The sequence below is a fragment of the Leuciscus leuciscus genome, assembly GCF_965113295.1.
Source record: "Leuciscus leuciscus genome assembly, chromosome: 2".
In the NCBI taxonomy this organism is placed as follows: domain Eukaryota; kingdom Metazoa; phylum Chordata; class Actinopteri; order Cypriniformes; family Leuciscidae; genus Leuciscus; species Leuciscus leuciscus.
The window spans coordinates 20,937,053-20,961,880 of NC_138726.1; the positions used below are offsets into that span (position 1 = coordinate 20,937,053).

Sequence of the window (24,828 nt, forward strand, 5' to 3'; positions counted from 1 at the left end):
TTAATTACATAAAATATGATCTTTCCTCAGTCTATAATTAGGTGATGGTCCACACCATAAATGCCTCTGAAAAGCTGACCTTAAAGTCCACCCACAGAAACTGCAGAGGTTGTGCCTGACAGAGTGAGAGAAACACCTAACTTCCCTCCAGACAACACAAACTTTAAAAATGAATATGTTTCCATGGAATAAACTAGAAGGGAAGAGGAAAAGGGGAGAAGTCAAATTAAAGGATTTTATATACGTATGCAGTCCACTACCACTAGATGTCTCTCCACATTTTAAATCACAAACCAACTTTGTTTATGCACCATTTTAATCACCACCCAGTGTTTTTTGCAATTCACTTACATTGTCCAGCAGTGATATATATATATATATATATATATACAGTATATATATATATATATATATATATATATATATATATATATATATATATATATATATATAATTTTTTTGTTTTGTTTTGTTTTTTTTGTTTAGCAACTCGGTTAATAAAACTACACGTAGAAAGACTATTTAAAAAAAAGTTTTTCAGATTAAGAATAGCATGTAATATAACTATCACAATTGAATGTGATGTCATGTTTTAAATATACACTTACTGAAAGATGTCCATGGTTGATGAAATTTACAGACTGAAATCTAGAGATGTCATAAAGAGACGGCCGGCCATAGGCTATATTTTATTTCATGATGAAATTTTAAGGAAAATGAAGAATAAATTTAGGCTCCACTTTAAATTTCTTACATATAAGATCAACATGACTTTAAATGATCAGTTAGATTACTGCATAGCTTCAGGGCTGCTGAAAAAACAGGGCTGCTGAAATCTGTTCCTAGGAATCTGCAAAATTTCTTATTTGGATTTGTCAGGACTGTGCCATCAACAGATGAAGGAACCCTCTGCATTGTAATCAATACTCAGAATAAGCTCAGCGGGCCAGCAGAGACAGTGTCCATCACCCTGCTGCTTTCTACTATATTCTCCATTATGAGACCCAAACAACGGTTACGTGTTCAACAACGCTAGAAAACCTTGCCAGAGCAGTGAAGAGCTGACTGTCATTTGTCATTTGTTCTTGCCGCAGAAATGTTTTGTGCCGTGTCAGGGGTTGCTTGATCGACTCTATTTGCACAGTCAGGACTGTGGTGCTCATGGTCAGCAGATGATGGACGGCTGGTGCTCAATCTGGCAACCCTTTGGAGTGATGGATATCCCGGGCTTCCCCCCACCGGGCTCGAGTTACAGCGCCAGTCGATTGGCCATCAATCTCCTCACACGCTCGTGTCCAGACTTCATTTGGTGTATAAAAAAGGTTCAATCTTCACCCCTCCTCCACACTCATCTACTTAATTCAGGCTTGAAGGAATAATTAAGTTTTGCTGGTCCAACTTAGCCTTGAAATCCAGACCTAAATCTGAAAGATTAATGGTCTGGCATCGACTAATGAAAATCGGCCAGCTCGAGGGGCGGCACCAAGCATGCATTTGAAAATCTCACTGCACGCAATTGGATAACACTACGACCAATCACAACAAGCCCCATACGCTTAGCTTCCAGCGGAGCTAACTGGTAGATTAGACTCTTGCCGTATCCGGTCGGCAAAACAGCAAAAACGCCCTTCTTGCAAAGGAACGATTCAAGCGCTGTCTTCTGTTCCTCTTTTAGATAAAAAGCCAAGTCTAACTCGTTCATTGTAGCGGCCAAAGCCGTTTCAAACAACTGGTGTTCATCCATAGCCATCCTGCAATGTTTACTAATGACTTCGACGTCACAGCGCTGTCGTCATCTGTTTAGCTCGCCTCTGGCCCCCCTATGTCAGATAACCCGATGTAATTGGTGCAGCTCGGATACAAGGGCATATTTAATGAGCATCATTACTCGACGCCAGAGTAAACTCGCTGAGCAAATTCAACTTGTGCTCTCGCGAGAACTCTGGATTTCCAGGGTAGGTCCAACTGGCCTTCAGAGAGGAAAATTGAGGGAATAGCAGACCAAAAACGCAGCGAAAACACTGAAATGCACATATCTTTGCTTATAATCCATCTATAAAAATGAAGAATGGTTGAACGAATTGGGGTTTTCAACCCATGATACATGATGTATCTAAAAAAATAAATAAGGATGGATAAATAAAATGTATATACTGTTTAAAAAAAAAAAGCTGTTCTTTTGAACTTCATATTCATCAAAGAATCATGAAAAAACTATCACGGTTTCCACAAAAATAATAAGCAGCAAAGGTTTCAACATTGATAATAATAATACATGTTATTTGAGCACCAAATCAACATATCAGAATGATTTCTACTCGTGTGACACTGAAGACTGGAGTAATTGTTGTGTAAACTTACCCTTATATACTGTAGGTTTGATGAGATGTGTTAAAAGGGCTGTCAATGTTAACGCGTTAAAGCATGCAATTAATTCAAAATCTGTGTTAAACGCGTTAAAACAATTTAATGCAAATAAATTACTGAAGCACGTGAAATTGCATCATTAACGTAATTTATGGCACACAGTTAAATGATCTTAGAAGTCAGGAGTTTATCACAGCGTCAACAATGCACCTGTTACCCTGGTAGGCGGAAATTTCTATTCTGACCCTATTTCACTTCTCTGTTGCGACCAGATCATTTTAAGCAGCTAAACTCCATGAAAGTTCTCAGTTCTATGGTCCAGTACAATCCAAAACAGCACTAATGTAAAGAAAACCAGGCAGAGAGAATAGAGAATAACTTTGCAATTTGCTTCCAGGGGTCATAGATCCTCTTCTTAAAGGGTTAGTTCACCCAAAAATGAAAATTCTGTCAGTAATTACTCACCCTCATGTTGTTCCAATCATGTAAGACTTTCGTTCATCTTCGGATCACAAATTAAGATATTTTTGATTAAATCTGAGAGATATCTCACTCCTCCATAGGCTTCCAGAGGGACCGAAACTCGCCGGCCCAGAAAGTCAGTGAAGAAAATGTTGAAATAGTCCAAGTGACTACAGTGGCTCTACATTAAGTTTATCATGCGACGACAATACTTTTTGTGCGAAAAAACAACAAAAATAAAGACTTTATTCAACTATTAGTGTTCTTCAATGTGGGCCTCTGACGAGAGTTCACGGGAGCACCACGACGCATGCGCGAGAACTGAGATTACGGCGTTCTTCTGACAAAAATACCAAAATACCAAGTCACAAAATTAATGGAATGCATAGCTGATATAAAAAAATTGGATGACTAGTAATTTCCTACTACTTTATATTTAAAAAAATGCAGAGATTCTAATTATTGGACAAAAAAACGTCCTCACGTAATAACCTATAATACTGTCTAACACTTGATGGCTGCTCTGTCAAGTCTTCGTCATCGGTTAGGAACCTGGGTGTGCTCTTTGATACCAATCTTTCATTTAAAAGTCACGTGTCTAGCATCTGTAAAACCGCATTCTTTCATCTTAAAAATATATCTAAATTACATCATATGGTCTCAATGAAAAATGCAGAACAATTAGTCCATGCATTCATGACATCAAGGCTAGATTATTGTAATGCTATTATGGGTGGTTGCACTGCAAGCTTAATAAACAAAGTACAGCTGGTCCAAAACGCAGCAGCTTGAGTTCTTACCAGAACCAGGAAGTATGACCATATTAGCCCGGCTCTGTCAACACTGCATTGGCTCCCTATTAAACATTGTATACATTTTAAAATATTGCTGATTGCTTACAAAGCACTAAATGGTTTAGCTCCCCAGTACTTGAGAGAGCTCTTAACACATTATAGTCCTTCACGTCTATTGCGATCTCAAAATTCTGGCCAGTTGATAATACTTAGAATATCAAAATCGACTGCTGGCGGTAGATCCTTCTCCTATTTAGCACCAAAACTTTGGAACAATCTTCCTAACATTGTCTAAGAAGTAGACACACTCTGTCAGTTCAAATCTAGACTAAAAAAACACATCTCTTTGACCTAGCATACACATAACACATTATAGACTACTATAATTCAATATTAGGCTGCATAGTTTAGGTCAGCCGGAACCGGGAACACTCCCCATAAATCCTGATGTACAGTGGGTACGGAAAGTATTCAGACCCCCTTACATTTTTCGCTCTTTGTTATATTGCAGCCATTTGCTAAAATCATTTAAGTAAATTTTTTTCCTCATTATTGTACACACAGCACCCCATATTGACAGAAAAACACAGAATTGTTGACATTTTTGCACATTTATTAAAAAAAGAAAAACTGAAATATCACACGGTCCTAAGTATTTTGTTTTGCTCAGTATTTCAGTATTTAGTAGAAGCACCATTTTGATCTAATACAGCCATGAGTCTTTTTGGGAAAGATGCAACAAGTTTTTCACATCTGGATTTGGGTATCCTCTGCCATTCCTCCTTGCAGATCCTCTCCAGTTCTGTCAGGTTGGATGGTAAACGTTGGTGGACAGCCATTTTCAGGTCTCTCCAGAGATGCTCAATTGGGTTTAAGTCAGGGCTCTGGCTGGGCCATTCAAGAACAGTCACGGAGTTGTTGTGAAGCCACTCCTTCGTTATTTTAGCTGTGTGCTTAGGGCCATTGTCGTGTTGGAAGGTAAACCTTCGGCCCAGTCTGAGGTCCAGAGCACTTTGGAGAAGGTTTTCGTCCAGGATATCCCTGTACTTGGCCGCATTCATCTTTCCCTCGATTGCAACCAGTCGTCCTGTCCCTGCAGCTGAAAAACACCCCCACAGCATGATGCTGCCACCACCATGCTTCACTGTTGAGACTGTATTGGACAGGTGATGAGCAGTGCCTGGTTTTCTCCACACATACCGCTTAGAATTAAGGCCAAAAAGTTCTATCTTGGTCTCATCAGACCAGAGAATCTTATTTATCACCATCTTGGAGTCCTTCAGGTGTGCTTTCATGTGTCTTGCACTGAGGAGAGGCTTCTGTCGGGCCACTCTGCCATAAAGCCCCGACTGGTGGATGGCTGCAGTGATGGTTGACTTACTACAACTTTCTCCCATCTCCCGACTGCATCTCTGGAGCTCAGCCACAGTGATCTTTGGGTTCTTCTTTACCTCTCTCACCAAGGCTCTTCTCCCCCGATAGCTCAGTTTGGCCGGACGGCCAGCTCTAGGAAGGGTTCTGGTCGTCCCAAACGTCTTCCATTTAAGGATTATGGAGGCCACTGTGCTCTTAGGAACCTTAAGTGCAGCAGAATTTTTTTTGTAACCTTGGCCAGATCTGTGCCTTGCCACAATTCTGTCTCTGAGCTCTTCAGGCAGTTCCTTTGACCTCATGATTCTCATTTGCGCTGACATGCACTGTGAGCTGTAAGGTCTTATATAGACAGGTGTGTGGCTTTCCTAATCAAGTCCAATCAGTATAATCAAACACAGCTGGACTCAAATGAAGGTGTAGAACCATCTCAAGGATGATCAGAAGAAATGGACAGCACCTGAGTTAAATATATGAGTGTCACAGCAAAGGGTCTGAATACTTAGGACAATGTGATATTTCAGTTTTTCTTTTTTAATAAATGTGCAAAAATGTCAACAATTCTGTGTTTTTCTGTCAATATGGGGTGCTGTGTGAACAATAATGAGGGAAAAAAATGAACTTAAATGATTTTAGCAAATGGCTGCAATTTAACAAAGAGTGAAAAAATTTAAGGGGGTCTGAATACTTTCCGTACCCACTGTACTTGTTACATCATTAGAAGGATGGCGTGGAGTCCACCGGATCCAGATCCGATGAAGGACCTGCACCTGGACACGATGACAACGCAGTCCTGAAGTGTCAACCAGTCCCTCCCTGTTTACTGAATTCAGCTGGATCCCGGCCGTATCCAGATCAGATGGTGGACCTTCACCTGGACCCATCCATGACACATCCCTGAAGTTCCAGCCTCATCAGCCCTATGAGGTCGATCATCCTCATCAGCCCAGATTGGTCGATCATCGACATGACCAATCTGTCTTCTGACCTGTAATGCTGCCTGGATCATAATCATACACTGTTCGCTTGTTGGCCAGAGGAGAACTGGCCCCTGACTGAGCCTGGGTTCTCCCAAGGTTTTTTTCTCCATTCTGTCACCTGATGGAGTTTTGGTTCCTTGCAACTGTTGCCTTGGCTTTTTGGCTTGCTTAGTTGGGGACATTTAATATTCAACAATATTATTGATCTGCCTTATTTAGGTTGGACGATGACACAATTTTCTTCTAGAAACAAACTTTGTTGTATTATTTTCATGTTATCACTGTGAAGCTGCTTTGATACAATCTGTATTGTAAAAATCGCTATACAAATAAAGACAATTTCAGTGAATTATTCATAACAGTGTGTTTCATTCCAGTCATATTCTGTGATTGTTTCACAGTAAAGCCTGGTTCACACGGGACGATTTTAAAATTGTCGGCCGATTTTCCAAACCTGAGAGACCCCACACACGGGGATAAAAAAATCACGGGTCTAACAGTTTTGGTCGTACAGTGTGTGGTGCGCAGCCACACGGCAAAATCAACACATAACACACGAACCGATTTGACTCCCGAGCATTCCCAGATCAGACGGGAAATCGCGCAAAATACCTCGAGATCAAACGTGACTTCAGAGTAAACAATCATGGCAGACGAAGAGGATGCAGTGGCAATAGTTTGTAGTTTGTTTTTAACCGAAAAAAAAAAACGTTATCAAAAGAAAAGGCGATGATCTCTGATGTCCACCGGACTTTCTGGTGCGCCATGCCGCCGGCTGTTTTGATTATATTTCCCGGTGTTTCCTCGCCGCCTCGTAACCTCGCTTTCTGATTGGCTACACTCCACAGTCCACAGGCTGCGTGCTCGGGGGACACCACACACGAGAAGAAATCGGGCCATATAAATCCAACATGTTGGATATCCCCGATTTGAGATCGGAGCGGTCCCGACGTCCTTCCGAGCAGACGAGAGCAGCCTTAAAGGGATAGTTCACTTTGAAATTAATTTTTGGTATGTTTTAGCTTACCTCAAGGGCATCCAAGATGTAGGTGTCTTTTTTTCCGCAGTAGTTTCAATTTTGATATTTTTAGGTCAAACCGTTCTTGTCTGTCAGTCATATAATGCAGGTCTATGGTCATTATCTCAAAACACAAGCACAGAGTCCAAATTAAAACAATTCCCCGTCGTCCAAATTAAACAATTCCCCATCGTAAGTACACATTGATGGCCTAAGACACGAAACGAGCGGTTTGTGTGAGAAAACGAACAGTATTTATATCGTTTTTACCTCTTATATGCAGCCATGTCGAAGTGATCTGATCTGACGTGTACGCAGACTGGTGCATAGATATATACACTAGATGTCGCCTTAAAGACATTCGTTCCAATGAACTGCCGTAGACAAGGCGACATCTAGTGTGTGTATATCTATGCACCAGTCTGCGCACACGTCAGATCAGATCACTCGGACATGGCTGTGTATAAGGCCCTGTCCACACGGAGACGCGTTTCGCTGCATACGTATACATTTTTTATCGTATTGGTGTTTCGTCCACACGGATCCGGCGTTTTCGGAGACTGAAACCGCTATTTTTTTAAACCGGGTCCCAAGGTGGATAAATCTGAAAACGCCGCCCTTGCGTTTTCGTGTGTACGGCCAATCCGTATATTTTGCGAAACGATGATGTCATCACACCAAGTGTCAACTAGTCAGACACCGTTAAGTCACAGCAACTACATTTATGGTTTTTCATATTGTTCAACAAAGTTCTTGATTAAAAAAGAAAAAAAGAAGCTACTGTGCCTAATATTATTGTTGTATACAGCGCGCAAGGTTTATGCGCGAGCTCCAAGTCTTCTTCTCCGTTTTTAGTGTATGTCTGAGGCAGAATTACAGCGCCACATACTGGTCTGGCATGTATACTACATCGTTTTGAGTCGGTTTCAGTGGTTTCGTGTGTACGCAGATATTTCTTGAGACGCCGCCGTGTTTACGGAATTTTTTTTTGAACGGGAAAAAAAAATATCGGATAGGGAAAGCTCTGGCTTCGTGTGGATGTGGCCTAAGTGGTAAAAACGATATAAATACTGTTCGTTTTCTCACACAAACCGCTCGTTTCGTGTCTTAGGCCATCAATGTGTACTTACGATGGGGAATTGTTTAATTTGGACGACGGGGAATTGTTTTAATTTGGACTCTGTGCTTGTGTTTTGAGATAATGACCATAGACCTGCATTATATGACTGACAGACAAGAACGGTTTGACCTAAAAATATAAAAATTGAAACTACTGTGGAAAAAAAGACACCTACATCTTGGATGCCCTTGAGGTAAGCTAAAACATACCAAAAATTAATTTCAAAGTGAACTATCCCTTTAACACACCACACACGGCAGGAATATCTGATCAGATTATTTTACGATAATCGGAGCATCCTTAAGATTGTCGGAAGGGGTGAATCGGGGCTAAAACCGGCCTAATTATCCTGCCGTGTGAACCAGGCTTAAGTGTGCGATTAATCGTGATTAATTTTTTTCTATTGACAGCCCTAGTTAAAAGTAATATTTAAGTGTTTATTTATGTGTGTACATTTTGATTTTAGACTGTATAAGGGGCAGAAGCAGTGACAACTCTTTATTATATAATTTTTTTGAAGTTTCTTTCCTTAATGTTTTGGTTTATTTTTTGGTTGGGTTGCAACTGCAACACATTTTGTGAGTTCCTGTCTTGAAAATAACCCCCTAAAATGTTGTTTTTCAACACTTTGCTGCCTGTGTCCTTTTCCATACTGGCCACAACCATCACACTGACTAACTTGGGTCTGTCCATCTTGTAGCTTAGCAGAGACACTGCATGCCACATCTGGACATCTGACCTGCTGTCTACTCACACACGCACCATTCAGAGAGATGTGTGCATAATACCTTTGTTATTGTAGACATCTAAGTAGTTGGGAGCTGAGAAGATAGTGATGAGAGAGGGGAAGCCCGTAGTTTGACTCTTTCTGTACATGCGATAACTGTGGGCAAAAAAAGAAAACATCATCATCACCATCACAATCACTTTCCTCAGAATAAACACCAAGACAATGATTACATTTCTTCATTAGGTCCACGCACCTAAGGTGTAAGGGCATCAGAGACCGTAAATTGTGTAGACCCCCAAACTTGGCAGGACGGTCTCAAGTGTGCACCACTACTCAGGCGCATAGACACACACCTGTCTGACACTTGGTGGTGCTATAACATGGTGATTTGCATTTTGGGTCATAACTTTGAACCATAAGGGCTAGAAAAAAATATTTTTTTCTTACCTTACCAGTTTGGCAATGGTAAGCTTATAAAAATGATTTATAATTTTTTGATGAATTTGCAGGAAATGTCATTTTAAGGTCATCTGTCTTTGAGTGGTTACGTCAAGTCCGTAAACAGAAAGAAGACTACTGTATGGCGTGCTGAGGATACAGTTGCTTGAAAAAAGATGGTACCTCTAGGTCAGGGGTGAGGAACGTTGCACTGTCCTGCAGAGTTTAGATCCAACCCTGAAAAAAAAAAAAACTCACCTGATTGTAGCCTTATGCTGCGTTCACACCAAACGCGAATCTGCGTCAAAATTCGCGCCTGCCGCGTCTAGTTATACGCGTGACCACTTTGTGTGCATTCGCGCGTCAAGAGCGAAATAAGTTTGAAGCGAAATTTACGCGCGTCACGCGCGTCAGAGGCGAAAGTTTCAAAAGTTTCGAACCCCGTTGGCGGCCATCTTTTTACAAGATGTCTGTTATTGATCGGTCATTTATCGAGAGAGTCGCCGCTCTGTATTTGCTCTGGAGAGCAGAACAGCGGCGTAGGGATCATCGTCGCTGTACTCGGGTCCACCAGACCCTCCGGAGGGTTTCAGGAGTTTCACAATTTGCTCCAGGAGCTAGGTTTGGTGGACCTAACGGTGAGGACGCTGACGAGGACCGCGTAGGCCGCCTCGGCCTCGAGTGGTCGCTGCCTGACGAGCCCGCGCTCTACAGCCCGGCGCGAGGTTCACCCTCGCCCGCACCCACCTAATCTGTCATTTATTTTTGTTTTGATAATAAATGGAGTCAGCCTCCAAAGGTGAAACCTGTCCTGTGATTTTTGTTTTTATACACTAAATTGTGTTTGTTGTCTTTACATTAGAATAATAATGTTTCATTATAATCTAGAATAGATATGGAATAAATAGCATTCAATACAAAATGAGTATCTCTCATATATTGAAATCGAGTTTTTATGTGAAAGATTTGCTTTGTTGTGCATTTTAGTCATATTACAAAATAATTTATTGAGGCCAAACATAAAATAACATTGTAAACTGTCACTTCACCACGTGACAGCAGCAAGCAGGCTTCTGATTGGTTAACGCGGCGCGAATTGACGCAGAAGTTCAGATTTTTCAACTCGGGCGGCAGACGCGAATTCGCGTCAAACGCGTGAATGCACAAATAGCACTAATAAATTTCGCGCGTAACCAAACGCTCAATTCGCGCGAATGAGGCGAATTCGCGTCTACCGCGCCGCGCTAAACGCCTCATTCGCGCCGCAAGACCTCCAGACGCGCGTAAACGCGTCTTACCATTGACTTAACATTGAAATCACTCGCGCCAGACGCATATTCGCGTTTGGTGTGAACGCACCATTAGTGATCCTGAATACATTGATTAGCTGGTTCAGGTGTGTTTGATTAGGGTTGGAACTAAACTCTGCAGGACAGTGGCTCTCCAGGACTAACGTTCCCCACCCCTGCTCTAGGTGGTTTCATACGGATTACATAATTAGAGAATATTTGTTTTTGTTTTAAGTTGGTTCATTTAAAAGTATACATACATATTTATCATGTCTTTGAGGCACGTATACACTGGGTTTCAGTTCATTTTTATGAGACACTCCAGAAAGAAGTTCACAGACACCGAGACGGCAGAGAGCGCACTTTTTATTTTATTTTACAAAAGCACAACATTTTGTTATTGTGAGTGTGCACAAATAAAAGTAGTTTTGAATGATGTCTTACTCTTAACTGAATGACCAAAAATGACGGGTTTTTTATTTTACGTTTTTTACCAAAAAAAACTAAGGAAAATATAATATTTTGAATATGAAATATGAAAATAATATTTTGTGCAAATATGGTTCAATCTATCTCCCTAAATTTTTAGGAAAATATTTTCATGAACATCCACCTAGTTGGATGTTAGCCCCAAGAAGAACTTTTAAAGAAAACTCAACCACAAGTCCAGTGTATCAAATCCTAGAGTGTACAAATGAGCAGCTTTAAGAACCCCTTAGTCTAAGAGTTTATTCACTGTTTCCTCCACAGCCTGGTCAACAGGAATACGACCAAATGGGTTTTCTGATTTTATCTGGACTGAGAATCCACCATTCAGAAGGTATTCTTCTGCGCCCGGATGATCCCTGTGGAGTAATTGTATTTGTGCATAATATACTGGCAAATATCTGCCATAATTTAAGTGGTCATAGGCCACACCCATGGAATCATTCTCCTCATTGATGCCAAATGAAGATGCCAGTCCCCTTCCCTTGAGGCTCTGAATGTTGGCAGTAAAATTTATACCATGTCAATGTACAACATCCAGAATTTGGAGAGATTACCATTTGTGTGCCGCTGTATGTCCATGTACTTAAATTCATCAAACAGCAGGATCAATGATGGCTTTGGACAAACATCTCAAATGTGACTGGTGAAATGTCATCATTGAGGTCTTTCAGTAACTTGAGTGCCTCTTGCATTCTGGCCTTGTTTCAGCATTCTTGATAATCTACTTCTTCATAGACCATGGTCTTTGATACATCTTTGATACTTCTTTGACTTTTGGGCACTTCATAGGACATTGGACACGTGGAAGTGATGGACCCTCTGTCAAAGGCTGGACTGCAATTCCATTGATCCTATGTGACATTCCCTGTCCAGTCAATGTCTCTTCGTTTCTGTCTATGTTGTCCCATCCTAATTTCGTAGGCGCATTGGGCTTTATGTTGCTAGGAAGAACAGCCAAACCTGCAGTATCTGCCATGGTTAATTTCTGCAGGCACAAGGCTGTATCTATCTCCTCTAACAAAGTGTAAGATACAGAGTGTCCCTGGCGATTCATCATTTGGATCAATTCAACATTTGCTGTAAGCGCCCTAATAGCATAAGGAATCAAAACATAAAGGGTCATACATAAAATTGGTGATTTTTGTATCTTAAACTACCCACTAAGAATTGCTTTCATGCATTTTTGTGGTCCAGGGACATCCCTCTGTTGAATAAAAAAAAAGTAGCATTGGTGCCCTCTTATGATACTAATTTCTGAAATTTGGGGGTCTGCCTCACGGACTAAGAAGAGTTAATTTGCAAAAACGGATAGCTATTAATCAAACTGCAGCTGGGTTGTTTTGATTAAGTAATAATAACAAAAAATAATAATTCTGGTTACTTACAAAATTAAAGTTCATTCAAAGTATGATTTTTTAATATATTAAAAGTAAGGTTTTTTTTTTTTTTTGCAAAAGCAGATAACCCCAACAGTCGTTTTTTGGCAAAAGCAGATAACTTCACATTTTGTGTTCCAGAGTTAAACAAAACCAAATAATTGCTATGATATATAATAAAACACTCAGTTAATCTTTGTTACGTTAATCTCCTCCGCTGACATAGACGCCTTACAAACTTTATTGTTGTGATTACACGCAATACAGGGAGCTTTTCCCTCACCACTGTTATGTGCTGCTTTAGCAAGGTTCCTGACTAGCAGCCTTGACACCTCACGTGAATACTGCACGCTGATTCGCTAAAACTGACTTATCGGGTGTGTTCACAAACAACAAGGGTGCTTGTCGGTTTCTGCTATAAAACATGAACTCGTTATAAACTGACACTGCGGCAGACAGTAGTGATGTATGTCTCGAGACCGGTCTTGGTCTTGTCTTGGTCTCGGACCTCTCGGTCTTGTCTTGGTCTCGCTGTCTCAGACCATCATACTACAATATCCACGACGACACAACGTTCGATAATGCAACATTGCAACAACAGGGGCAATATCAATATCAGATATATGTACAATAACATTACGATGTCCAGCAATCGATTTAAATAGTAGCCTAGGCTACATGGGGTTTAAGTTGTCGTTTAATGAGATGTAGCCTAATATATGTTGTCAGTGCTGAGAATTTTCGTGTGACTCGTTTTGCCTATTTGAACAATGTATATCTTAATGGTCCAGAGGTAGAACTTTCGCCAACCGTGGCAGAGGTTCTGGGTTCTAATCCGCACTCGTATAGGTTTTTTTTTTTCTCGTATATATATATTTTTTCTCATCAAAACCGATTATGTTCATCAGTGGTTGTATATCAAGCAGGGACACGTTTGTGTGCATTATGTTTTGTGATTTCACCAGAATGAATAGAGAGTATCCGCAACGGATTGAAGCGCGCGTCCGAGTGAAGACAGTGCGGCGTGTGCGCGAGCCACACGAGAAAACACTGTATCCGCGCCACTGATCGCAGCGGCAACGACCACTTTGATCACTTGATTTAAAAAACACATTTCAGTGACATGATGGGTTTTAACTTCATTCAGGAGATTTTGGATAACTGCACAACTGACAGATGACTTTGAGCGCACCGCCAACATTTTCATTTTGTCAGATGAACCAGTGTGTGTGTGTTGTTTGATTACAGTATTGTATTTAAGATGGTGTTAGACTAAATAAATGGTCTTTTAAATATCATCTGCATATCTCCGTTGTGTTGACTAAACATTAGGCCTAATCCAAGTTTATAATTGTGTATCTTTAATTTGATGTTACGATTTCATCTACACATTAAGTATAATTTCATTTGGTTACATATTTCTCATTCTTTAGACAGTTGTTGGAGGAGCAAGATGGTGTTGGAGGTGTTTGATGTTTTGTCAGATGAACCAGTCAGTACCAGTCATGTTAGTCCTCAACAGTACACAAAAGTTAAGGGAGTTTCAATCCTCTAATAGTGCAGTTACAGCCGTCATGCAATTGCTACACATAGTTGATCTCACCCAGTCTGCAAAAACTTTTACAGTGAGCTCACAGTCACACATTGTCTCTGTATTGTTCTGCCTGTGTAGTTGAAGTAATACCGTCTAATATGTATTGAATGTAAACTGCGGCTGAACCCTAGTATGCTGCTGTTCTTGAATTCATACAAGTTATTGCTTAGCTTCAACACTAGTCTGTTTTTTTTTCCCCTCCGGTCTTGACTTGGTCTCGGTCTTGGTCTCGACTTGGTCTTGGTCTTGACTTGGTCTGTCTTGGTCTTGGTCTTGTCTTGGTCTCGATACCCTCTTGTCTTGGTAGTGTCTTGGTCTCGGTTTAGGCGGTCTTGACTACAAGTCTAGCAGACAGTATGGTGAGTAAACAAAAATGCACGGTTTGGTGGAAATGCTTAGACGGACGTTATGTGAGGATGTGGAGAGTGTCAAAATAAAGTTACCTCATGTCGATATTTTAAGTGTGGCATCGATGGATCGTATCGTTAGACGTTTGATCGATGTATTGATCCATATCAATGTATTTTTACACCCCTAATATTATACAGTATATATATATATATATATATATATATATATGTATATATTTATATATAAACAGAAAACTTACATATCAGTCTCTTCCTGTCAGAGTGTCTGTTTGTTTTAGCCAGAAAAGGCTGTGAAGTGGGCCTAACTTCTGGCTATCATGAGATTATAATCACCCAGCAATAAGCATTTTCTCCATCAAAAATGTACAGTCAACAGTTTGTCTTCATTTGTCTGCATTGCTTTGATGTCTCTTTTTATTCGTATGAGCTCTAGTCTCAGTTTGCTTGTAGCATAACAATTATGAATTATCTGTGCAGGATTGCTAAAGCGACTTCCGTTCCATGAGCACTGAGTCTGGATCTCTGATCTCAGTCCTTCTGCTTCCACTGTACTGTTAAAGCAAGAGATCTTGGGCCAGAGCTGCACTAGATGGACTCTCCCTGCAATTAGTGCATTGTAAGTAGGGTGACCACCATCAAACAAACCAAATGTGGGACGATTATAAGTTTGTGTGGGACAATGTGGGACATTTTACCAACACTAAAACATATCCTGAAACTGTTATATAATGTTATATAACTGTTTTTATCTAACTTAATAAAATCATTTGCATTCTGCCTTTCAGCTGATAAAAGTTCTTTGTTCTTTAGTCCCTTCCAGGAAACACAATTACATCACAATGTAACATAACATGTCTTTATTTTACATGCAATTTAAATTCAACATCATGAGCCCAAAGGCAGCAGGCATCATGCAGATAACTATTTTTGAAACAGTTCTGACCAGGTCCAACTAAAATCCAACAAAATAAACAATGAACAAATAAAATATATTTATTTATATCTAACATGAAATGAGATAATTGACAGTCTTATATATTAAGAATATATTAAACTAAATTATTTAGAAAGGATGTGAATTAAAACAACCACAGCAGGCAACAAGTTGATAAATTCTGTTAAATAAAATTTTTAATTGACTGAATTATCCATTTGTTTTCTGACAGGGAACACATGGAACGAATCACCGGTCCACATTTTGATTGACAGCCGTCACAACCTACTAGTGACCATGTTTACTCCTTTCTTTTCAACCATTGGATAGGATTTAAAAAACGGCTGTTGTATTTGTACTTCTGACGAAGCGCTGTTAAGTAGGTGAAAAACTACGCCAGAAAAAGAATACATAAAATGCTTTCTTAAAAAGGCAAAAGAACGCATACACGTTTTCTTAAAATGATCATTAAAAACCAATAGACTGATGAAAATGCGGGACATTTTCTCAATATGCGACGTGCGGGACAAGGGGTGAAAATGCTGTGCGGTACAATGCAAAGTGGGACGGGTGGTCACCCTAATTGTAAGTAGCTCTGAATCTAGTGTCTACTAATCAGCATGTAACTTCTATTGATGTTGATCTAATTTTCACCACCCTGCTGCTATAATCAGGGACCAAGAGACTGGCAGAGTACAGTCTAGTCAAACAACGACTCCACCATAATCAATGAACATGCGGAAAGCTCTAACACTTAGGGCCCTATCTTGCACCCAGCGCAATTGACTTTGTACAGCGACGCATGTATCATTCCTATTTTGCACCAGCGCACAGCGGACTTTGCCCTCCACAGAAGCACGTCTGTTAACTAAGAAATACACTTGCGCTCCCAGGGGCGGTTTAGCTCAAAGAGGAGGTGTGTTCCGGCGCAAACGTTCCCTCATGCTATTTTGCACGTTTAGAAAACAATTCCGCCACTAACCGAAAAAATCTAGTTTAAAGTCAGTGGCGCGTTGCGCGTGTTATTCATATGCTATTTTAAGGGTGCATGCTTGGCCATAATCAATGTAGCGTGTGCACAACGCGCATACACTTTGATTCTCTCATCTACACAGAAGCAGCAGTTTTCATTTTTGCAAATCATACATTATTACGATAGATAGATAGATAGATAGATAGATAGATAGATAGATAGATAGATAGATAGATAAATATAAAAGCATACATCTAGCTTACACATTTACCCAAATTATCATACGCCTGTTTAACCGAAGTTAATTTGGGTGTGTTTCTCCATCCCCAATGTCACTTCTCTGTGTTTTACGGCCCTGACGAGAACGTCGGTCTCCTCGGCTGTGAACCGCTCTTGGCGCGCGTCTGGCAAATCCGCCGTTATAATAGGAATCCGCTATAGAATAAGCCTGCCTGCTCTTAAAGGGAATGTGAGATGACGCTCTGATTGGTTTATTTCACGTTACGCCCAAACCACACCTATGAATAATGAAGCTACTTCAGACCAACCCATTTTAGATTTGCGTCGGGCGCAAGAGTCATTTATCCCGCCGGTATAATAGCAACAGCGCCCAAGACCCGCCCACAAAGTTACTTGCGTTTCGCGCTTGATACTTGCGTTTCAGATCGTTAAAATAGGGCCCAGAGACTCAACAAAATTGGACAGCAAGACCAAGGTCTATTCTCAGCTGAAAAAGCTAGGGTGGTCCCATAATACCGTGCTTTAAGGTCTATTCATAAGATTTCCATCAGGTAAAAACACAAACATGCTTTGTGGGCAATATGCATCAATCTCAGCTTGAATGCCGTGTTGTGTTGTGAGAATCACAACACCAACAAGTTCATCTTCCTTTTATAGTCAATGGGCCCTATTTTAACGATCTGAAACGCAAGTGTCAAGCGCAAAGCGCAAGTAACTTTGTGGGCGGGTCTTGGGCGCTGTTGCTATTTTCCCGGCGGGATAAATGCCTCTTGCGCCCGGCGCAAATCTAAAAGGGGTTGGTCTGAAGTAGCTTCATTATTCATAGGTGTGGTTTGGGCGTAACGTGAAATAAACCAATCAGAGCGACATCTCACATTCCCTTTAAGAGCAGGCGCGCTTGTTCTAAAGCGGATTCCTATTATAACGGCGGATTTGCCAGGCGCGCGCAAGGAGCGGTTCACAGCCGAGGAGACCGACGTTCTCGTCAGGGACATTGGGGATGGAGAAACCCACCCAAATTAACTTCGGTTAAACAGGCGTATGATTATTTGGGTAAATGTGTAAGCTAGATGTATGCTTTTATAATAAATTGTCTGTCTATCTATCTATCTATCTATCTATCTATCTATCTATCTATCTATCTATCTATCTATCTATCTATCTATCTATCTATCGTAATAATGTATGATTTGCAAAAATGAAAACTGCTGCTTCTGTGTAGATGAGAGAATCAAAGTGCGCGTTGTGCACACGCTACATTGATTATGGCCAAGCATGCACCCTTAAAATAGCATATGAATAACATGTGCAACGCGCCACTGACTTTAAACAATTTTTTCCTGGTTAGTGGCGCAATTGTTTTCTAAACCTGCAAAATAGCATGAAGGAACGTTTGCGCCGGAACACGCCTCCTCTTTGCGCTGAACCGCCCTGGGGAGCGCAAGTGTATTTCCTAACTTACCGACATGCTTCTGTGGAGGGGAAAAGTCCGCTTTGCGCGGGTGCAACATAGGAATGATACATGCGTCGGTGTACAAAGTCAAAATGCGCTGGGTGCAAGATAGGGCCCAATATGTTCATTCAATTATCACAGCAGAGCATAAACTCATTCAGGGGACCATAATTAACCACATCTTATAAAAGAACATTTCAAAATGCAATGTTTGCATCTCTCCAGTCTCTCAAACCTAACAAGATGCTACTAAAAACAACCTAAGATATGCTTTTGTGCCAGACTTACCCAGCATCCTGTGCTTCATGGGCTCGGATGATAGATAATAAGTTGTTGTGTTGTAGAAAGTCACACACAGCAGGATAACTACAAGAATGAGGAAAGAGAAAAATGAGTTGTAAAATACAGCATAAAGACAAATGGACTTGGCTTCTAGTTTTAGTTCTGGGGTGCAATTTCATTTAATAACGTTCAAGATACAAGAACACCGTCATCATACTACTGTCGCAGTAAGGACATTTAAAAGATGGCCAAAGTACTGTGTGTGTGTAAAGGATGTAAAAAAATGCTATAAAACCCTTGCTATAATTTACCTCCTCCCTCAATGGGCAACAACACTGTTGAATTCCTTTGATTTAAAAGTATGTTTATGAATACTGATCATTTAAAGTCCCCCTGTATTCAATAATTGTATCCCTTAATACTCATCTTTGATCACCAAAATGACATATTTCAAAAAAAAATCCCTGTGAAAAAAAATGTCTTCATGCCTTAAAATAGCTTGAATGTAACTACACCCTTGCTTCATTTAGTACACAGATCCATGAATATGCAAATTAGCCCTGCCTCCACTCAATCCCATGAGCTCGGACTACCTGATCCACTCAGTCAACTTTACTTTAGTAAATGCTACACAATGCCAAGTGGAAACTATGGGTTAATTCAGCCATATATGTTTGAACCAGAAACTGATTCAGACGAAGTGGAAGAGTTATTTATACAGGGTCGTCTGCAAGTCAAAATATCAAAATGGAAATGCATTTTATGTATCACTCTCTATAATGTCACATTTTTGCCTGACTACATTATCAAACAGCTAATAATGTGTTGCTACTGTTACACAAGCCATGTTCCCATTCACCATCTCAGTCTGCCTTCTAAAAACAGGGCTGCCAACTTTTGAGTTTAGCTTGGAGTGAGATTTTTGTTGTGTGTGTGTGTGTGTGGGGGGGGGGGTATGTAAAAACAAATATTGCATCACAATAAGTGTAATTGTGATTGTCAAAACATTTGGTAACTAAATAGAATTTTATGAAGTTTAGTGACAACATGTTACAATGTTTACATTGTACAATGACTGGTAGGATACAGTTTTTATTATTGCTTGACAAAAATTTCAAGATTTCAATTCCATTATTGTGATTTGATTCCGATTTTGATTCAATATTGACTACTTTGGATACATGTTTATTTTTAATTTTATTTAAAAAAATAATCTCACCTAATGCTGTAAACATAGAGGGCCCAATCTGCTGGTATTATTAAAGGTTAAAAATAACAAATTAAATTAAATATAATGCAGTTTTTGTTATAATAACAATTATTTAATGACATAAGTAAAAATATAATAAATATGTAATATAGTGCTCAGCAAAATCTCCTCTCTAGCTATTTTTTTCTATTCAATTAACATGCTATGGTCATTAAATGGCTTTCCTGAGGTAAATGTAACGTTATGTGACATAATTGTTCTCCTGCTATTATATATTGACCTCTTTCCGTGGTTTAAAAACACTAATTGGTCGATATTATGTATACTTTCGGTAAGTTGTACAGCATCTTTAAATAAAAAAGTAACTGATGATCGGTTCACGTGCACTTGAACTGAGGCGCTCAGCGATCTGTCACGTCACATTTACAAGCGCCAAACGTATTTTTGTCTGAATTTCGTAATTCAATTGACGGAATCTAAGAGCTGATAATTAGTTTAATATTAAAAGTACCTCTTTGCTCCGCAATTTTTCTGTGCGTGAGAAAATGGATGTGTGGCGTGAGAGCGTGTGAAAAGTGTCAATTGCGTGAGTCTCACGCTCAATGCGTGAGAGTTGGCAGCCCTGTAAAAATGATAAATGCCATCTTAGAATGTGAGTGGAGAAAGGCATATAGTATAGTTCATAACATTGTATTATGCATAATATACATAATTCCCCCGCTTTATTGCTAATTGTACATGATTTTTCATATCAACAGAAAAATACCAGGATAACCTGGCTTCACTTGAGACTCCCCTGCTTTGCAGCCTAGGTTAGCATGATATGCCTTGTCAAGAACAAGGGCGGGTTCAAACCATGTTTTTGAGACTGTCTTTGGTTCACTGCAGTATTAAGGAGAAAATACTCAGCAATGGAGTTGACATGAATTTATACATGGTTTGTCTTAAAGCATTTTAAAAACACCACACATACATATAAACAACATTCAAAACTTGATTTTCACCACAGGGAATCTTTAAGCCTTTGTGAGTGATCTGAAATAAACATTTTGTCATATGATCACTCTTGCATCTCATCTGGACAAATGATTGTATGCTCACGTGACATTGCCGTGCTGCACTGTCACAAAAACGTTGAATATGGTTTTAAGTTATGCCGTTTAAAAACAGGTGATTTTAAACCACTAAAGCACAATAAGCAGCAAAAGATAACTCATTTCAGTATGTGCATGCTTTTTGGTGCCTTATTGGGCTTGAATGGTCAAATACCCTTGTGTGTCAAAAGCCCATCTTTGTGAGTATCCTAGTAAACACAGTTGTTTATGACTTAAGTGAACGTAAACAGTTGAGAAAGAAAATGAATGTGTATCAGTATATTAGATCAGTGTATTCATTGTTAGTGACAGCAGCCTAATATTCCTGCTGAAGTTTGTCATTAATGTTAATCAAACAACAAAATCTCTCACTGCTCATGACTGAATCACTTTGGTAACTTAAGTACAAGTTTGGTAACTTTGGTACATTTACTTTACACAGTGAAAACTATGCAGTGTTTTTTGTACATGTGATTACTTTATACATTGTATGTAGTATTTCTTATTTCTTGTGTTTGAAGTTTTTCAAGTAGGTCTATTTCATTCGTGTCTTTGTTCTATTTGATTTTTTTTGTCCTTTTGCTTGTAATTAGTTTCTTTGTTCTTATTTTATAACTGACTGTTCACTTGTCTTCAATAAGTCTTTTTTTTTAAACTTATGTTAGTTAGGCTAGTATTAGTTTTTTTGTGATATTCATATTTAAAGCAAAACTAACTGGGAGATTGGGGATGGAGCATCAGTAACAGAAGTAAACCTTAGAAGTAGCTTAATCAGTAACTTAACTTTAAATAATCACTTGGACATGTACTACACAATCATAGATTATGTGAGTTGATGTCAACTACAAAAAAGAATAATCATTTTGAATAAAGTGAACAATTTAAAGTGACAAAAACATTAGATTGTTTTACTTTCAGGACTTTAAATTTAGCACAAAAACTATTTATTTTTCTGTGTTTGTTTTTGTGTGCTGTATTGTTGCCATCCACCTATTTTTATGTGAATTTTGGAATATCACATAAAAAAATAAAATAAAATAAAAACACAGGATAGAAACGGCTAGATTCGTTTTAATTAAAATATATATATTTTTTTGGATTAGAAAACATGCTCAAACTATGATGAAAACACATTTAGCACATAAATCCAACAAAAAAAACGTTGCATGTATTTGCCTCAACAGGGGATGTTCTTGGATAACTGGACTCACTGTACTTGGTTGCTTGTAACATTTTTTATTAACTGTTACAACTATCCCCACCCCAAGCAGCCATAACTTAGCTAACTGTTTTAACATGTGGATTTGATGTTGGCAAGAATTTAAAGCATCAAATTAAACTAGAGAAACGGACACTTCTGGTTTTGCAAGTCAAATAATTGTATCTAAAATACAATGATTGCTAGGCAAAAATTAATCTTGATTTTTTTTTTTTTACTTTCTTTCCTGAAAATCATTTGTTTGGTCATAAAATCTACAATGTTCCTCACAGTCATATGTCACTTATCCTGTAAGTTCAAAAAGGTGATGGTGAATGCAAGCTACTCTTGGTTCTCTTACGAGAGGTCTCTCGTACTGCGTAAGATATCTTACGCTAGGGGGAAAATCCTTTTCCGCGAGATATTGAAGCCAAAAATTATCCTTAATTTTGTAATAATGCAAAACGCGTTGCAGCAGCAATGCAGACATAGGCGAGACAGCTCGCGCGCCTATTGGCTGCTCTGCGGCAACTGCAGCAGCCTATCGAGCGAGGCCTGGCGTGACGTCAGACCCAATCAGGGCACTTCGCGCCCGCTGCGTCACGTCCCGCCGAAATGGGCGTGGTCTAGGCCTATAAATATCGCTCGCAGGCAGCTATTATCTGATTTTTCATCCTTCAAGCGAAGCACACGCATCGCTGGAGCTGGACTAGAAGCCGCGCCGTCGAGAGAGAGCACCTTCAGCGGGACGAGTCACTGAAGTCGCTGGCCGCGCCGCCTTCCTTGCCTTCCTGCTGCGCTTTCCGGCATTATATCCTTTCTCTGCTACTGTGTTTATGTATGTGTGTGTGCTCGCCGCCGCGACACACACTCCCATTGCACTAAAAGAGCTGGGCGTCTTTTTCAAGACGCCCCTTTTCCTGATCACGCAGCTCTCGCACTCGCTGACGGCGACTGCCCTCACTGCGAGTTAGGTACTGCCTATGGTGACTCTGAGGACTCACCTGGCATCCTTCTCCGAGACTGCTCCTCCGCCCCCCCCCCAACCCGCAAAGCTTGCCGGTTCGCCCGCTTGCCTTGCCTGCTTGGGGGACGATACCTGTTCTCCCTCTGTTCGAGCCGCGCACACCGCGCCGCTCACAGAGGATGTCAGGAGCAGGCGGTCACGGGGCTAGCTTTCTCTCTCCCTCTGTTCAAGCCGCGCAAACTGCGCCGCTCACAAGGGAGGCTGGAAGCGGACGGTCGGGGTTAGTTTTTCTTTACGTTATAAGAAAGCTACCCTGCCTTCTGCGCCCCATTCATGCGTCACTCACCGGCGAAAGGAGAAAGATGTGTTTTTTAGTCCCTCCGAGGATGGACTGACCTTCAATTTCTCATACATATTCCCAGTTCCCTGATCATGCGACTGGAAATATCAATATTGCAGCAGGCGAGCCTGTTTTAATACAAGCGCGCCTGCAAGCATACGCCGAAGAAAGCATGTGACGCTCTTATATGCTCGTGCATCCGAAAACCTTTGCGTTCCCCCCCTGTGGCTCAGTGGCGGAATCATTGGTTTTTCCCACGAGAGACCGGAGTTCGAATCCCGGTCTAGCGGCAGTTAAAATTATGCCGCCAATGCTTCGCTCTGTCAGTTCCCTGAAAAGCGACTGCAGACGTGCATTTTGCAGCCAACGAGCGCGTTGCACAACCCGCTCGCCTGCACCCAAACACCGTTTCTATGGTTTCCGTGCGTCACTGGCGAAAGGAGAAAAGAGCGTTTTCTGGTCCCCCCGCGGATGGACCGACCTCGTCTTTCTCGTACATTTCTCATTCCCCTCTGAAGTTCGGGCGACTGGAAATGTCTGTATTGCAGTGAGCAAGCCTGTTGTAATACACGCATGCCTGCAAACAAACGCCAGCACGTTGACGCTCTCTTATAATACTCGCGCTAACTGAGTTACAATGTGTCTCCCCCTGTGGCCCAGTGGCAGACTCTCAGGTTTTTGCACGCGAGAGACCCGCGTTCGATCCCCGGGTCTACCGGCAGATAAAATTATGCCGTCAATGCTCGCTCTGTCAGTTCCCTGAAAAGGCGACTGCAGATGTGTATTTTGCAGCCAACGAGCGCGTTGTACAACCCGCTCGCCTGCACCCAAACACCGTTTCTATGGTGTTCCGTGCGTCACTGGCGTAAGGAAAAAAGGGAGTTTTTCTGGTCCCGCTGCGGACGGACCAACCTCCTTTTTCCTATACATTTCCCATTCCCCTCTGGAATTCAGGCGACTGGAAATGTCAATATTGCAGTGAACAAGCCTGTTGTAATGCACGCAGGCCTGCAATAAACGCCAGCATGTTGACGCTCTCTGTTTCTATGGCAACTTCTCGCTCGTTCAGTTCCAGTAAATGTGACTGTTCCAGTGTATCCTGCAGTAAACAAGTCGGTTCTGTCACCCGCTTGCCTGCACACAAACGCCGTTTTTACGGCTACCCAGATAAATCCCATAAGTGTGAATTTTTTCTGGTGTCCCGGCCACGGCCGATGGTGCTTTATGTGTAAGAAGAATGCCCACTGCCCAGTGCCCATCTCTACACACAAGCACAGCCCGTCACACAGGGCTCGCGCACATGAATCGGCTCAGACCGATTGCGCTTCAAACATGGTGAATGTGCCCACTAACACCACGTTATGCATGTCTCACGGTTTCTGTAAAAACGAAACCAACGTGCACTCGCTTCACGCAAGCGAACGATGCTTTCGGTGTGATAAATGTGCCCGCTGTCCCGCGCCCACATCCGCACATAGACATGACAGTTCCCACGGGAACCGCCCAGCCCTCCCCCTCGCGGTTAACCACCGCAGAGGAGTCGAGCGCGGGCAATCTGCCCGCTGTCATCAGCGCGCCCCATGCCTCAAATGTCACGAGCGACACGCTTGTGTTACAGCACACCGAAGCTTCTCCATCGCTGAGCGAGCGGAGCGCGCTTCGTATTCGACCCCTAGCTATCCATGCAGACGCATGGGCAAAGCTACCCGGGGTTTCGAAGTGGGTGCTGAACATTATA

The 24,828-nt window shown here is 41.0% G+C and overlaps 1 protein-coding gene across 3 annotated transcripts in view; it reads right to left on the minus strand.

Moving 5' to 3' along the window:
- LOC309485539 (protein phosphatase 3 catalytic subunit alpha) overlaps positions 1 to 24,828 on the minus strand; it is a 248,401-nt gene that overhangs the window by 16,491 nt on the left and 207,082 nt on the right. For all 3 annotated transcript variants that reach the window (XM_082152441.1, XM_082152439.1, XM_082152440.1), the window contains 2 exons: positions 18,288 to 18,365; positions 8,901 to 8,995 (listed from right to left, as the gene is read on the minus strand). In XM_082152441.1, the coding sequence (XP_082008567.1) occupies positions 8,901 to 8,995; positions 18,288 to 18,365 (173 nt within the window). The remainder of the gene's footprint in view (positions 1 to 8,900; positions 8,996 to 18,287; positions 18,366 to 24,828) is intronic.